At 36.7% G+C, this 16555-nt stretch overlaps 1 protein-coding gene across 1 annotated transcript in view; it reads right to left on the bottom strand.

The window, feature by feature from the left end:
• Positions 1-973: 973 nt before the first annotated feature.
• Positions 974-16555, bottom strand: part of CDC5L (cell division cycle 5 like) — a 43798-nt gene continuing 28216 nt past the window's right edge. Inside the window, exons 14-16 of the mRNA XM_081246763.1 lie at positions 14708-14905; positions 3286-3498; positions 974-2513 (exon numbers count right to left, since the gene is read on the bottom strand). Of these exons, the coding sequence (XP_081102889.1) occupies positions 2409-2513; positions 3286-3498; positions 14708-14905 (516 nt within the window). The 3' untranslated portion in view covers positions 974-2408. The remainder of the gene's footprint in view (positions 2514-3285; positions 3499-14707; positions 14906-16555) is intronic.

Here is a 16555-nt window from a genome sequence, read left to right as displayed (position 1 = left end):
GAAATTCTTGGTCATTTTTTAGGATATGGGTATGTGCATTACTTCAAATTTCAAAAACAAAGTGACTCTTTATTAATATTATTTGATCGGCTATTTTTAAACCTTATAACTCAAGTCTACATACGAAGCAAGTAAACTGTAAATCTTTAAAAAAAATTTTTTTTAACTAACTGACCTGATTCCAGGAGTTCAAAGATGGTTTGATGTTGGAAAATCTATTAAAGCATCATCAACAAATCAAATGAAGGAAAAAAAACCCCCAAAAATAAGATCATCTTAATGGATACCCAAGAAGTATATTTGACAGTTCCAGAGGCATTTCTAATTCAAGTTCTTTAAAATCTAAAAATAGAGGGTATTTCCTTTCCAGATAAAGAAAAGAATACCTGACTCAAAACAGCCAACCTATAGGTAAAACACTATTGACGCACCCATTAAAATGAGAAATAAAACAAGAATGTCCACTATCACCATCATCATTATTTAACACTTCAGCCAACAAAACATGCAATAAAAATTAAATAAAACGATTAGAAGAAATATTATCATTAACCATAGATCAAAGTATTTCCTAAAATTACATGTGAAATTACTGAAAAAAAGTACTAGAATTAAGTGACTAGATACCTGAAAAACATAAATTTATTTATAAAGACTACAGATGAGACTACAGAATTATTACTGCTCAAATTCTTCCAACCTGTCTCCATCAGGACTGGCTCTATCCTAGTTTGAGTCGCTATTGTTGTTTGCCTGGATTACTGCATCAGGGTCCTACATGAACTGGCTTCCTTACCTTCAGCCTGGTGAGACATAACAGTATAGCCACAGGATAAATCTGATAGTGTCATTCCTTTGCTAAAATCTTCTCACAGCTTCCCATCATAGTTAGAGTAAGACCCAAATTCCTTACGACAGCTTCCTATATGGCCCTATCCAACCAGGACTCATACAAATGCCATTGTTGACACACTACTCACACTGTTTTCCTTTCTGCTCCTCAAATACACCAAAGCGGCTTTGTGCTAGTTTTTAACTCTGTCGGCACTGCTCTTCCCTGAACCTCACAAGGATGGCCTCCTTCTAAGATGCCAACTACATCTCCTCAGAGAGCTCTCTGATCATCCAACCTACAGCAGCCACCCAGGTACTATCTCTCGTCACCCTATTTTAATTCCCTCCACTAAATCTAAAGTTCACGATCTGATACTTTTCCCTGTATGTTTGGTATTCCTCCCACTAATGTCACCTACACGGGAGCAAGAACTTTGTCTTAATAACTGTTCATCTCCAAAACTTAAATAAGCACCTGGTCCATAAGAAAAGTCACGCTTCTTCCCTGAATTTTCATTGTCTATCATTCTCAATAGACTGTAAACTCCACAAAACAGGAACCCTGCCTATTTTAGTCACTGTTCTATCTCCAGGACTCAGACACTGGCTATATAGTCAATAAATATCTGACGAATGAATGAGTCCCTCCATCCCCTTCTCGTAACTCCTAGCAGTCTAAGATTAAGCAAACTTTCTGGTGAGTCCAACACATTACTGGCTTATACTGAACTGTAGCCAAGTAACGATTCCATATGAATTGTTATAAAGTTAGATCTTCCCACCTCTATGCATTCCCCAAATTCTACACTTGTGTAACTGACCTGTTTAGATAAACAAGGAGCTTTAATAAAGTTTGATAGTACTGTTGAAATTAATCTTTAAAATGCCTTTGTCAAAAAAGTATTTACAAGAAAATAACAGGTCAAGAAAAATTAAATCTTTTGAGTCCTAATCCATGAACTGTGTAAGTAGCTGGGCAGAGAAGAGACCTCCCTAAAGTTACACTGAAAAAAACACTGAGGTATTAAAAAGTTAATCCATCTTGTCAACGTATAGAGAAATGACCATCCTATGCAAAAATGGTCAAAACTAACAAAGCCACAAAAGGACTGCCTCTTAAGGATTTAAATTAAGATACTGGATCGCCATTTTGATCACCCAAGAGTTACTCATTAAATATGACAAAGAGTACATATTTGCTGGTTTGTGGGCACTCTAAGTATCTAATTACTTCAAACAAAAGGCTACATTCTCAATTTTTTATATTTTGTTTTTATTTGAGAGTTTACTCACAGGCAGCAGTTTAAAATCAGGCTTTTAAAATTAAAGGCCAAAACTAAAAAAAATCTGCAAATAGGACACTTCTAAAAGAATGATCGTCTTAATAATTTAAACCCTAAAATGTCCTGTGGAGTTAAAGTCTTTATACATAAATGTGTGAGATCGATATCATTTAAAATAAACAACTGAAAAACCACAGATGGTGGGCAAATTTGTCAATGAAGATAAACATCAGCATCAGCCTTCCAGAGTATGAACACCAGCAATTAACTTGTCTTGTGAGAGAATATGCTTCAGAATTTGGCCTTTAAAGTCTCTTTCTCCAGGAGCAAATCAGCGTATCTATGCTGAAGTTCCTTTTCTCTTTCCTGTTGTCGCTGAACATCTTCTTTTAGACACTTGAAGAAACAAAACCATTAAATAATTTTTTCATATGTAAGCACACTGAAAATTAAAAATATCTTATGGTACTTTATCATCTTACAAACACCTGAATTAAGTCAACACTTTCAAGAGGTAAGTATTCCCCAAAGAGAAACAAAAATAGTAACTACTTCTGCTATAAAACCAGTCCTGTGGCCATTTTTTGATTTGGTCATACAACTACCATCTTGTTATAAAACCTCTGCTGCTATCTCAAATAAACAAGCCATTATTGTCCTATCAATACCCACAAATGCACTTAAATAAGCCCTGGCTGCCCTTTATCTGGGCAGGGGCTATCATGCACACTTGGCAAATAAAGTTAAACCAAATCTGGCCAAAGGAACTTGATGCTCTGGGATGACTAGCTACTGATATATTCCCAGCATCCTAAATTACAAAACAAAAAGACACTGGTTTAATGTACCTCAGAGAGCTATATGAATGGGATGCAATTAAATTTCGGGGGAAAAAATCACAAGGGTTACTTATTCCATTTCACAGTGCATCTATATACAAAACAAAAAATTAGTACAGGAAAAGCCTGTGTATCCAAAACTGGCCTGGTCTATCCACCTACACACAGGCAATTCTAGACTAGAAAGTCAAAAACTTTAGGCTCTCATTGAAAAAAAGCCAGTCAATGTCAACTGCAAAAGACAGCCTGCAAAGGGAAGGAAAAGAAGAAAGCCCTGATTATTCTTTGGAGCTCTCTTTCTAAGCAATGCTGCAAGCCAATAACATTACCTCTAGCCTCCGGGGAATAGCAGAATCTTCATGTTTCTTGAGTTCTTCAAAAGTGCGTAACTCCAAGTAAGCCTGCTCAATTTGGTCCCATAAGTCATTCAACTGTTTCATGAGCCCCATTGCACGAGACTGGTAACCCCCAAGCAAAATTTTCATCTTCTTTTCCATCTTTGCAGCTCTCTTGGCTTCTGTCGTCATGTGACCCCTGTTTATCTGGGGGTCGGGGAAGATCACATCAGCACACATGAGAAAAGCAGGCTAAATAACAGGACTAAAAAGGCGCAACTGGTCACCTACTACCTCAAAGCAAAAGTACATTAGATGCAATCTCTATCAAATTACCCATGACATTTTTCACAGAACTAGAACAAATAATCCTAAAATTTATATGGAACCATAAAAGATCCAAAATTGCCAAAGCAACCCTGAGGAAAAAGAACAAAGCAGGAGGCATAACCCTCTCAGACTTTGGACAATACTACAAAGCTACAGTAATCAAAACAGCATGGGGGCTTCCCTGGTGGCGCAGTGGTTAAGAATCCACCTGCCAATGAAGGGGACATGGGTTCAAGCCCTGATCTGGGAAAATTCCCACATGCCGCAGAGCAACTAAGCCTGTGCACCACAACTACTGAGCCTGCAATCTAGAGCCCACAAGCCACAGCTACTGAAGCCCACGTGCCTAGAGCCCGTGCTCCGCAACAAGAGAAGCCACCGCAAGGAGAAGCCCACGCACCACAACAAAAAGTAGCCTCCACTCGCAGCAACTAGAGAAAAGCCTGCACGCAGCAATGAAGACCCGACGCAGCCATAAATAAATAAATAAATAAATAAATAAATAAATGACAGCATGATACTGGCACAAAAACACATATATGTATCAATGGAACAGAATAGAGAGCCCAGAAATAAACCCACACACTCACGGTCAATTAATCTTTGACAAAGGAGGCAAGAACATACAATGGGGAAAAGACAGTCTCTTCAGCAAGTGGTGTTGGGAAAGTTGGACAGCCGCGTGTAAATGAATGAAGTTAGAACACACCCTCACACCATAATAAATTCAAAATGGCTTAAAGACTTAAATATAAGACATGACACCATAAAACTCATGGAAGAGAACATAGGCAAAACATTCTCTGACATAAACTATACCAATGTTCTCTTAGGTCAGTCTCCCAAGGCAATAGAAGCAAAAGCAAAAATAAACAAATGGGACCAAATCAAACTTACAAGCTTTTGCTCAGCAAAGGAAACCATAAACAAAACGAAAAGACAACCTACTTGCAAATGATGCGACTGACAAGGGCTTAATTTCCAAAAATATAAAAACAGCTCATATAACTCAATAACAAAAAAACAAACAACCCAATCAAAAAATGGGCAGAAGACCTAAATAGACATTTCTCCAAAGAAGACATAGAGATGGCCAACAGGCACATGAAAAGATGCTCATCATCACTAATTATCAGAGAAATGCAAATCAAAACTCCACCTCACACCGGTCAAAATGGCCATCATTAAAAAGTCTACAAATAACAAATGCTGAAGAGGGTGTAGAGAAAAGAGAACCCTCCTACACTGTTGGTGGGAATATAAACTGGTGCAGGCACTATGGAAAACAGTATGGAGATTCTTCAAAAATCTAAAAATAGTTTCCATATGATCCAGCAATCCCACCCTTCAAAGTACAAAATTACTTGATTAATTTTATAAGGTTATAATCCTAAATTTGGCATAAAACCAAATAAGGGAAAGAGAATATCACATTTGGCAACAACAAAAAAAACTTTGTAATGTTTGAGGAGCAAAAAGACACCATAAAATTAAGAGAAATGACAGTTTTCCTATTAAGCATGTATACTGAGCACAAGTGGGCTGCCTCCTCAGATGAGTCTAAAATTAGGTGAAAAGAATTTAAAACGTATAAACTCAAAAGAGAACTGGAGAGGGACAATTAGCAGAAGGTTTCAACAAAACTCTAGAGCTGATGCAGAAGGGCAGAGAAAGCCCCAGCTTAGAGGGTCCAAGGAGAGACGGCTGAGAAGGAAGGAGATGTGGGACGCAGAATCCCATTAGCATAACGCCTTCTCTAGGTGTACATTCTACGCCCCACAATGTTATCACTTCATCACGATCTGCAAATGCTTGTTTCCAACATACAACACTTAAAGTTGTGAGGTCAAAGCCTTAGGGATAATTATTAAATCTGTGTTAATTTCTTTGTATCTGTTCCTCCCCCACCCCCCTCCAAACTGATTCCATCAAGTGACTTCTATAAGCAATCAAAACTAAGTAGTTTCAGGATAATATATACCCAAATGATACTCTGTAATTCATAATAATGTAACTGAGAGCACCCTGTAACGAGGGAGACAGTGTGACAATTTTTTTTCTGAAATACTGAATGTGGCGGTGGGGGCGAGATAAGCAGAAATGGTCCCATGGGAAAATACTGTCAAATACAAAATATTGATAAGAAAGCTGTTCATAGGATGTTTTTCTAAATATTTAGGAACAACATAATCACCAAAAGAAATATATAGCTTTCCAAGATAACAACTTTGAAACATGCACTTCAATGCATTACGTCTGATTTAAAAACAAATATGTCAATCTCAATGCCCTTTTTTGTTTTTAGAATATGTAAGAACACCAGAAACACAGTGTTCCCCAAAATATAAAGTACACTTCTACTAGAAAAGTAGTACTTCATACCTATCCATCTCCAGCTTACTTTATTGAAGTCAAAGTCAAATAAGTCTAGGGCAGAGGGGATGGCAGGGAAGGGACACGTTGCATGTGCGCCTTAAGAACATGAGATGGATCTAAAATTAATTTACATAAAGCTCTTTTAAAACAATTCCTATCTTCAGCATTTTATAAAAGTTAATAAGCTTTTATTCCTCTGCAAAGCACTTGAAGACTAAATCCATGAATAAATAATGTCCTTTATAAAAGAGCCATCTTCCTCTAACAGATAACAAATCAAAGTGAGTTCCACAGCAATGATCTGCCTTCTAAGAGTCAGGAAATACTGGGCCAAGTCAGCAGCACAGTGGAGTGGAGAAGTGAGTCACTCTTTCTACCCAGCACGGCCACCCAGCTGTTTTGAGTTGATGTAGGTTATTTAACCTCTGCATTTCCTTTTCTCCATCAGTAAAATGGCAGGCATTGCTAAAAGTTACTATGAACCCTAAGACAATGTACAGAAAAGCCCTTAGCCGCCCAGTAAGTGACATAAAGTAAGCAGTCAACAAATGTTAGCTCTGATTACAATTATTATAGGTACTACGAGTTTAACCATTTTGCTCTCCTCTCTAACGGACCAAGGGACTATGGATGACACTTTAAAACCCTCCTTTAAATTCCGACTTTAATTTTTAAAATGATGGAGATTCCCTTCCTGGGACGAAAGCAAGGAAAAACAGCTGTTTCTTCTTGTAAGTGAGCAGTTTGCCTCTTGAGGACCACCACAGCAAGTAGCCGGTACTGGAGCACATCTTTTTAAGCTATGCTATTCAACCCCGGCTAAACTTTAGAATTAACCGTACAGCTTTTAAAGTCTACCGCTGCTATAAACCCAGAGACCCTTATTTCAATGGTCTCAGACTACTGTATTTTTAAAGCCCCCAGATGATTCTAATAGGCAATAGGATGGAGAATCCTGTTTCAGCCACTGTCATTACAGAAGCTAGGTGTCAGCTGTTTTCTTTTAACTAGACCTACCAAAAAGTCCTCATTCCCAGTAAAAAGTGAACAACTAAATCCATAAGTTAGTTGCATCAAGTTCCTTATACTATAATTCAACATGTTCCAAGAATACCAACATTAGAAATTCTAATCACATATGGATTCGAATACACATTCCAAAAACCTTAACAGCACAGAATTTCTAATTAATACATACTTTTTTAAATTAGTCATACAAATTATCATTTTTATTGGTTAAGATATACACTGCACTCCACGGAAATCCAATTTCCAATTTGGTATAACAGCATAATAGGCTCAGAAGGTGTTTAATTAGTCATCAAGGCACATTTAGTATGACTGGTACCTTGTATCTGGAAGTTACCTCACCTCACACAGTTGAGTCATTTATTATTCCCAAAACACCAAAGCTTTTAAAACTGCAAAGTTGCTAATGCCAACAATTTTATTAATGCCAACAATTTTATTTCATTTAGCTCAAGCTTTATTAACATCTTCTGGCTCAAATATTGCGCTAAGATTCCAAGCAAATATGGAAATAAATTATACCAAAAAATTAAAGTACAGAAAAAATCAAATAGCTATATGTTAGTATAAAAATATAAAGAAAAAACGGAATACAGCTTTTAATATTCAATTTTAGCTTACTTATCTTACGTCTGCCATCTGATCGTTAAAACGTAAAGGAAGATATCTGCATACAGTACTTTGTAAAATGCTCAACCTATGACTGCTCGATACATTTTAGGAGGAAAAAAAAACTAACCTATAACGTCTGGCCTTTTCCTAGCCAATAAATCTCAAGCATGAAACACACATGCATGTATGGAACAGAACTACCTTAAATCAGCCCCAACTCCCCCGCCCCACATTCATACACAGAAACAACATTAAAGTCCAACAGAGTATAAAAACTTATTGTTTAAAATATGCAGAATTGAGAAGAACCAGACGCAGGATTAACCAGATTAATATTTCTAAGCCCTTTTAAAAACTACAATTAAGCATTAGCAACTGCCCTGAGGGACAACTTATTTTGAACAAAACAGGCTTAAGGAGCTTGCACTGCCTCTTACAGCTGATTCACCAACAGTTCTTCCAAAAAATGATTTTCAAACCACTGCATTTATAGCTGATTTACCAAAAGTTGTCGAAATCATTTTTTCCAAATCCTTAACTGCACTTAGAGATATACTTTAAAGTCTTCTTAAAACATCTAACGAAGTTAGTAATGGAATTAGGATTAAATACTTTGTTCACGTGTCACCAGACAAGCCTCCCAAATATGATTATAATGGAAGTTTGTGCTTATATATGTATCAGCACAAAATTTCTAATAATCTTAAATGAAGTTCACTATAACTATTAGGATTTTAAGGCAGGACAACACTTGATATAATTAAAGCTGACTACATCCAAAATGAAAGCATAAAGTTCAAGAGGAGATGAATGAGAATATATCTAATACAAATGTGTAGGGGGACCAAGCTGACGAATTTCATGCATCATAATTCTGTTTGACGATATGATGTCTGGAATTTGTTTCAAATAGTGGGAGGGGGAGAATAACATGAAATAAGAGTGGCTGTCATATCTGGGTGATAACACGTGAGGACTCATTACACTAGTCGACTTTGGCGTGTATTTGACAATTCCCATAATAAAAGGTTTTTTAAAATTCAAATTCAATATCTACTCTAAAGGATAACTATTTTGTTAAGACCATACACCACAAACCATGAAACATCAGTACAATGAAACATAATGGAGACATTAAAATTTATAAGTATGTCAACTACTTCAACATACCAAAATGTACATATGAGATGTTAAAATCCACAATTATGTAAAATTCATTTATATTAAACAAAATCTGAGCCTTTAAGTATTACTCAAACCTCTCTCCTAAAATTGACCCATGTCTCTCATATTTCAGACATTCATCAAAATTCAGAGAACAGAAAACTTACCCAGCCTGTTATTCAAGGTGAATAACTTGATAAATATCAATTTAATCTAATTTAGCTAACACTAAGAATGATATGAACCTAAGAAACATGGGAGAGAACTCCTATTCACTAAAACTTGCCAACTGCGAGGCACACAGTATCTCATTTAATCTTACATTATCTCAAACTCTCATTTCCATGAGACTAAAAAACAATTACACACCCAAATTTTTACAGGTAAGAAAATTTGAGACCCAGAGAGGTTAAGTAACTTGCTCTAGGCCACAGAGTCACTAAGAGATGAAGCTATGCAGTTGTGCCCCACTTGAAAGTCCAACACATTAGGCTACACCACAGCTACTAAACCAGATGTCCTCCCTGCCTCAGCCCCTGAAATGCAAACATGCCTGAAGAAAGTCAAGCTGTGGGGCTAAATGGCTTAATGTCACCAGACAGTTCACTGAAAAACAAATTATTCTAGACACACATAAACAAGATCTCAATTAATGAATTTGCCCATCATTCCTTCCCTGATTTAGACATTAACCTGTACGTAGGCCACTTATAAGAATTTTGTTTGACACTGGAGAAAAGCATTTCCCCTGCTTATGTTTTTTAATTCCTAATTCTTTTATTCTTAACAAGCTATAAAACTATAGGAGAACGAACATCCCAGAAATGTTTATGGGCAAAAAAGGTTATTTAACAACTTTTTAAGAAGTTGGGCAGAATATAACTAGAATAATTATTTACAGATTTCACCAAAGCTCATCCTTTGCAACAGACTTTAAAAGAGAGCAAGTGATTTTTTTTGAATGATACTTACAATATTATACTATTAAATGATCCCAATTTAGTTTTAAAGGCCTTCTTCCTTTCACCCACACGTAGATATGTGTAGATGTTCATACATTCATCTTTTTCTATCATATTTAATCTTATACATACACACACCGCAAGATGTTTAAGGTGATTACATTTGAATGGTAGGCTTTTCTCTTTATTTTTTTTATTTAAAAATTTCTACAAAGTACAGGTATTATTTTTAGAAAAAAAAAAGCCTACAAATGTTATTTTTTAAATGCATAGAAGAGAAACTGTCTAAAAAAGACTGGCCAGAGACCAATGGAAAACTGATGGTCCCCAGGAGATGAATCAGTGGAACCATAAGTGTTTCCTCGGGTCATTACAAAAGGGGGCTGTATGGGACTTATAAAAGTGTAATTGTTACTTTCAAACTCACTAAGTTTGTTAAGGTTACTAAGCTTAAGTAATTCCAAAGTAAACACATTATCCTTGGGTCTCCAATACTGTCTTCAGTTAAAGTCTGTTACACTGAGGTTCAGAAACATTAAGAGCATCCCTTACTGAAATTCTTGCTTGGGGACCCAGAATATAACCTTATACCACTAGCCAAACAGGTTTCAGGATACCTAAAATAAATAAATATAGTTAATGGCAGCTCCACTTCCTAGTCCATCATTCCACAATATGATCCTATAGCAGTAAAGATGTGGTTCAGCCACCGAAATGTTTGCAAACAAGAGACCATGAGTGACTCTCCTTTAATCTCTATACTGTTCACTAGCATTAAGTTTTAGCAGTGAACCATCTCTGTATTGATGAGATGCAGGTCCAATTCAGTGATTATTTTCAGCATCTATCAGTTAGCAACCATCAGATTGCATCCCTGCAAAGCAAGCTAAGCAATAAGGCAAAACCTTACTAAACACATCTCCAAGAACAGTAATGTACCAATAAAGCAATGCCGAGAGCATTTTACATTTGCATAAGTTAGGAAATGAAACTCATAAACTGCATGAAACAAATTCAACTCAACGCTGAGGCATAACAAAAGCAACACGGTTGTATCATAGGAGATCTCTGGTCCAGCTCCCAGAGTTCTTGCTAGAAACAACCAAGAAATCTGTTAATGCCTTTAAGGGTCATGGCAGAGGGCAGAACTTAAGGATGAGAGCATTCCAGAGTACTGGGGACTTGTCTCCTGCCACCGCATGCCACCCCACACACACACCCACTCACCCACAAGGGAACATAAGCGCAAGCCTGCTGAGATACAACGTATAATCCCTCCACCCCGAACTGCCCACCAATTTAATCCTTACCCTAAGTGTTCACTCTTTAAAGTATTAAGGGAATTTTTTTCCTGTGTAAAAATATCTAACTTTATAATGAAAATCACTGAGAAAATGAGATCCATTGTGCAGCCAATTTTGCTGAAATATAACCATTCAGTAAAGTCAGGGGTCCCCAAAAGAGTTCTACAAATACACTGAGAAGGATTTTAAATGTGTTATCTGTGTTCTTTAAGTTACTTTATTTCTAAGAAGTCAATGTTACATAGTATTTCTTGACTAAATTGACTGTGCCAGTAAAATACAGGGAGAAGTATTACCTCTGGACCTAGTTTCCACCTCTAAGGAAAGCCTTTCCATTTCTACAGCTAACATGACAAAATCTACTTTTCAGCCAAACTTCCTCAACACAGCAGTTTAGATACTATTTCAAATACTATTAAATTTAATGGCAGGCCTAAATTCAGACTCCTCATTTCACTTTTGCACCTACTGGATATTATTTCACTCAAAATAATTATGTCTTCAGACGATTTCCTACTTCCACTTAAAGTGGAAAAAAATTAGAACACTTCAAATTCTATTTGCACTTCCCAAATACAGTAATGACTCATTTATCTAGCATCGGAAAATGAGGTTCTTCTCCATTTATCTGGAAAACACTTAACGTGAAGTCCACAAGAGCACAGAGCTCATGTGCCTCGTTCCCTGCTATATACCCAGGGCCTAGTACAAAGGCTGGCACAGAGTAGATGCTCAGTAACATTCACTAAATGTGTGATTAAATAAAGTACTAAAGCTTTTTACTTTTAACCACTTGATGAAAATTTTTCTACAGATATAGCCATCCCTCTTTTTCTGTTTTTTAAAAACATAACACTGAACAGAAATTAAGCTTTTCTTATTAACTGTGGTATCACTATAAAGAGCAATCACTCTACCCTCCTACCATATACCCATAACACCCTCAAAGCTATTCAAATAACAGGGCTTTTTGCCGCCATATTTAAATGGCCTCAACATGCTATGTTTTTATAACTTTTCCTTTTCTGATATTAGGTGTCATTTCTGTTTGCAGCTGCTGCCTTATTTTACACACAAATGTCTGGTAAGGTCCTGAAATTAAGTCTACCTCCTAAGCAGAATAAAATACATGGACTTGGTTACAATTCAGAAGTCCTTCCCACTTACTTCTGACCTGCAACTACACTGATTCTATTTATTTAACAGACTCCTTGTACCACCCACAACATTCTACATAAAATCTGAGATGGTTCTACTAGTTTTAAATGAGTATCTTAAGGATTTTCAGTTAAGTTCTAAGTTTCAAATATTAATCAAGAGCAATGGCTCGAAGACTAGCTCCAATATAAACCTCGGGGCGTATTTTTTTAATCCATTTAGGAGACACCAACCACGACAAAGCTGGATTTCATCTTGCTTGATACGCTGTGATAGGGCCATAATTTAGATTCACTGTTCCAGAGCTCATGGCAGCAAAACTCAAACACACTGGCAGCCATGGTGTACTGTGCTTGCACAGTAAGGCATATCTCCCTGAACCTAAGAGTGGAAGGATAATTTAAGTACAGCCTTTAGTTTATATAATACAACTGGAGTTCCTTCCCCACAACAAACTTTGAATAATGTTTATAATTTAGCAATCAACTGAAATGATGAAAGAATTACCACAATTGAAATAAAATATTTATGTATTTCAAACCAGGAGAATTGTGTCTTCAAAAACTAAAATAAGCTAAGACAAACCTAGTTCTGAATTAGGGAATGAATACAAATAAAATGGGGTATTTGTTTATTTGGGTTTTTGAGTCTCTTTTCTTCTTTTTAAAGATTTAATGAACTTTCATTTGAAATAAGCACAGTTTATTAAATTAAAGGATTTGATTACGTGTTCTTCAAAAGTAACTAGTTGGGTAAACATTAAAGCGAGTTATCCAGGAGTCAAGAAAAGAAAAATTACTTCAGACTGTTTTATGAATATTCTTCCAAAATCACCAATCCTTCAGCAAAAATAGTTCAACAGAAGATTTCAGTTCCTGGTACTGAACTGAACAAAGAGAACCACATGTTTTTAATGGTTGCTCATAAACGACCCAAATAAATCTCCAAAAGAACAGCAGTGGTTCTCTCTGTATTTTTCCCTTCAAAACTCACAAGACCGATTCAACATAGAAATAAAAATTACTGTACTTTATGGCACCACTCACTTTGTGACACATTTATTTGCTGTCATGAAAGCTAGTGCCTCAACAAACTAAATGAGATTTAGGGAAAAACTTTTTTTTATATTTTAAACAGCACAAAATGTCCTTACCACTTGAGGAAGAAAGAGTTTACCCACCTCGAATGAGATTTTCAAACTAAGTGAGACCCCTAAGTATTTATGTATAAGTGTTACAGGAAGCTTTCCAAATAGCTTTCCAATCAATTATGATGCTGACCTTAGATCAGAATTACACTGCTAACTACCACTTATAAGAAATGAAGCCTACATAACAGAAAATATAACTTAAATTTAACCACTGATGTTCTTTTTAGTCTCCCTGACTTTGTGAATTAAAACACAGAGCAACAGCACACCCTGCTGGAAATTAGTAACACAGCTAGAGTAACCAGCAGCACTGGATTGCTAAAATTTCACCCAAGATGAGAATTACTTCAGAAAGTCTGATTTCCCACTAAATGATAAAAGATGTGCACAGGCATTACCATTAGTGTCTATACATGTGAACTTAAAGGTAAAATCAAAAATGTTAATTTTAATAGGATATCACTTTTTCCAGTTCATTTCCCTAGCCCCACACAGCCCCAAACACCCCTAAGTGATTTTACTATTTTTTTATTTTAACCCCAAATAAAAATATTTCCAAACCTACTTTCTGCAAAGAAATTGGTAATCACATAAGCGGAATTTGAGGCCACTGTGATTGCCTGAAGCACCCCTTTCTCCTTCCCAGCCCAAGATATCCTGGCCTCAGAAACATCCCTGAAGACCACCATTAAGAATTCACAAGGCAGCCTAGCGGTCTGTGAACCACAATTTACATACCACTGGCAAAATGCATACACAGATATTGGAATTCAAAACATGCAGACTATATTAAGAAACCACATGCCATGAAACTCCCATCTAGTATGTTTCAACATTTTCATAGACATGAAAAATCACAGAAGCCATTGTCTGGATAATCCAGCTCAGTGCTCTCCCTGTAACAAACTGACAGGAATCCGAGGATGAGCAGAAAGATACCAAAGTTCTGTAAGTGTGCCCTTCTGGCTACAGAAAGAAAGCTCCCTGGTACACTGAGAGCCCCCCTTGAGAAAACCGCATTGCTCTTCTAGCACTGCTCTACACTCTTCTGAGTGACCAGTGTTCACTTCTTGGCTCTTTGCCCCCACATCTAAAAGGTTCTGATTGACCTGTGGTCAACTTGGAGGGCATTCTTCATCATGAAGGCCAGCAGCCCTGAAAAACCAATGAAGAAGGCCAAGGAAGATCAAACACTTCAGTGCAGTTTTTCCTCAAGAAATTCGAAAACAATTACCTTAGATCTATTTTCCTGAAGTTGTCTCCAGTGGTATTATCTGGTTCATTATTTCAATCAAAGTACATTTAAATTAGAATTTTAAAAGGATACCAACCTCAAGCCTCTTTTCCAGTGACTCAATTCTGTCCTTTTTGCTAGCTAGGTTGGCCCGTGTGTAGCGGCTCTGCCCAGGAAGATATAAAACTTGACTGTAGCATTCTTCCCACACCTGGTTATAAGCTTCACTTGAGAGTTCTCCGTGGCTCATACCTTGTTTTACCACTTCCATCTCCTGTACCAGAACATCCTGGGCCTGTTCACAATAATAATAACAATAAGCTTGAGTACTAGAGATACTTGCCATCAACAGAAAGCTTTAAAAGACTAGTTTTTACTCCTCTGGGCAAAGACAATGAGCTCTGGTTAACTGTTTTTTTGGAAGGGGGTTATAATACCTAAGCAAAATTAATCAAGAAGCCTAGAAGTCAATGCAGGTTGACCTGAAAAGCCAAGCATCCATGTATCATCCCTGATAATGTAAACGTCCTTTGCCTTCACTCATTATAATAGCAGCTACCATTTCTCAGATACCTACTATGTGCCAGGAACTGAATTGAAAAGTTTTACCTACTTTATCTCCAAACAGCACACCACCCTTACAAAGCAGTAAACGTTAACCTCACTTTAAAGCTGATGAAACTAAGGCTTAGCGAGGTTAAACCACTTGTTCAAAAATACAACACTAGTAAGCAGACAAGGCAAGGTCACAGCCAAGCCAATGCTTGGGTACCAACGTGTGCGGGTGCTCCTCCCACTCTACCATCCCCCGCTATACTCTGGACTTCCTAGTATGGTGAAGGGGAAGTAGGTGTTTTTTTGACACCTGCCTTTTTTCTCATCTGAAAGAATGCCCCTGCCATCGCCAGAGAATAAGACCGGAGGCACAAATCAAATAATGATGGATCATAGACCAGCTTCTGTTCACTAGAAAAGATACGGTTTAAGATGATAGAATGAGGATGGAGTTGGACAAGCCTGGGCTCCAATCACAAATTTAGCACTTAAGTAGCTATCTGAACTTGCTGAACTTCTGTGAGCCCATTTCTCATCTGTACAGTGGAGATAATACCTAACATGTTTGTTATGAGAATTAAGTGACACAGTATACACAAAGAGCCAGCCCAGCACCAGACACACAGACTCCATGAACATACCACATGAACTTTTTCCAGCCTTTGCTTCATGGCTCATGAAAAACTGACAATTACTTTTTGTGCTTTATAGAAAGCTTTCAATCACTCCAGGAACATCAGAAAATAAACACAGGCCAAAATACATAAAGTCAAGATAAATAACTAGCATATGAAAAAATTTAAGCCAAAAATTAGAAAATCAAGTCTCTAGAAGATAAAGAATGGATACTTTTAAACAATACCTCTTAGGGGAAATAATGGAAACAAATCAATTTTAACATACTTAATGAAAATCGGGTACTGTATCATCAGAGAAATGGTATTTCACTCTGAAACTGTACACAGTAAAAATTTACAAATTCAGCTCTTATAATAATTAGGAGAGAGTACAGCTAAGTTCTATTTAAACCATCCCTAAAGAATCTGCTAAGTAAATAGCTGCTTCAAATTCTTAGGAACAAAGGGGACTATAGATAGATAAATAAAATATGGGAGGATATTTAAACTACTGTGTAATCATTTCAAATAATTCCAAAGCACTACTTCATTATTATCAAAAAAAGTTATTAGAATTTGTCCCTTACAGAATCTCTATTAGCAACAACGTGATCTTTATTTCAGGTTTCCATATATACAATAAATTCAGGAAAATTTATTTCCTAAATTACATCTTCCCCTCATATTTTCACTCTAAAAAGAGGAAACTGTTCACGCATCAAGTTCATTGTCTAATTCTCACCTGGTTCAGTGACTGAATGTGCCTGCCAAAG

This window comes from Mesoplodon bidens (assembly GCF_964165515.1).
Source record: "Mesoplodon bidens genome assembly, chromosome: 10".
NCBI classification, from domain to species: Eukaryota; Metazoa; Chordata; class Mammalia; order Artiodactyla; family Ziphiidae; genus Mesoplodon; species Mesoplodon bidens.
This window is presented reverse-complemented; position numbering and strand designations above follow the sequence as displayed.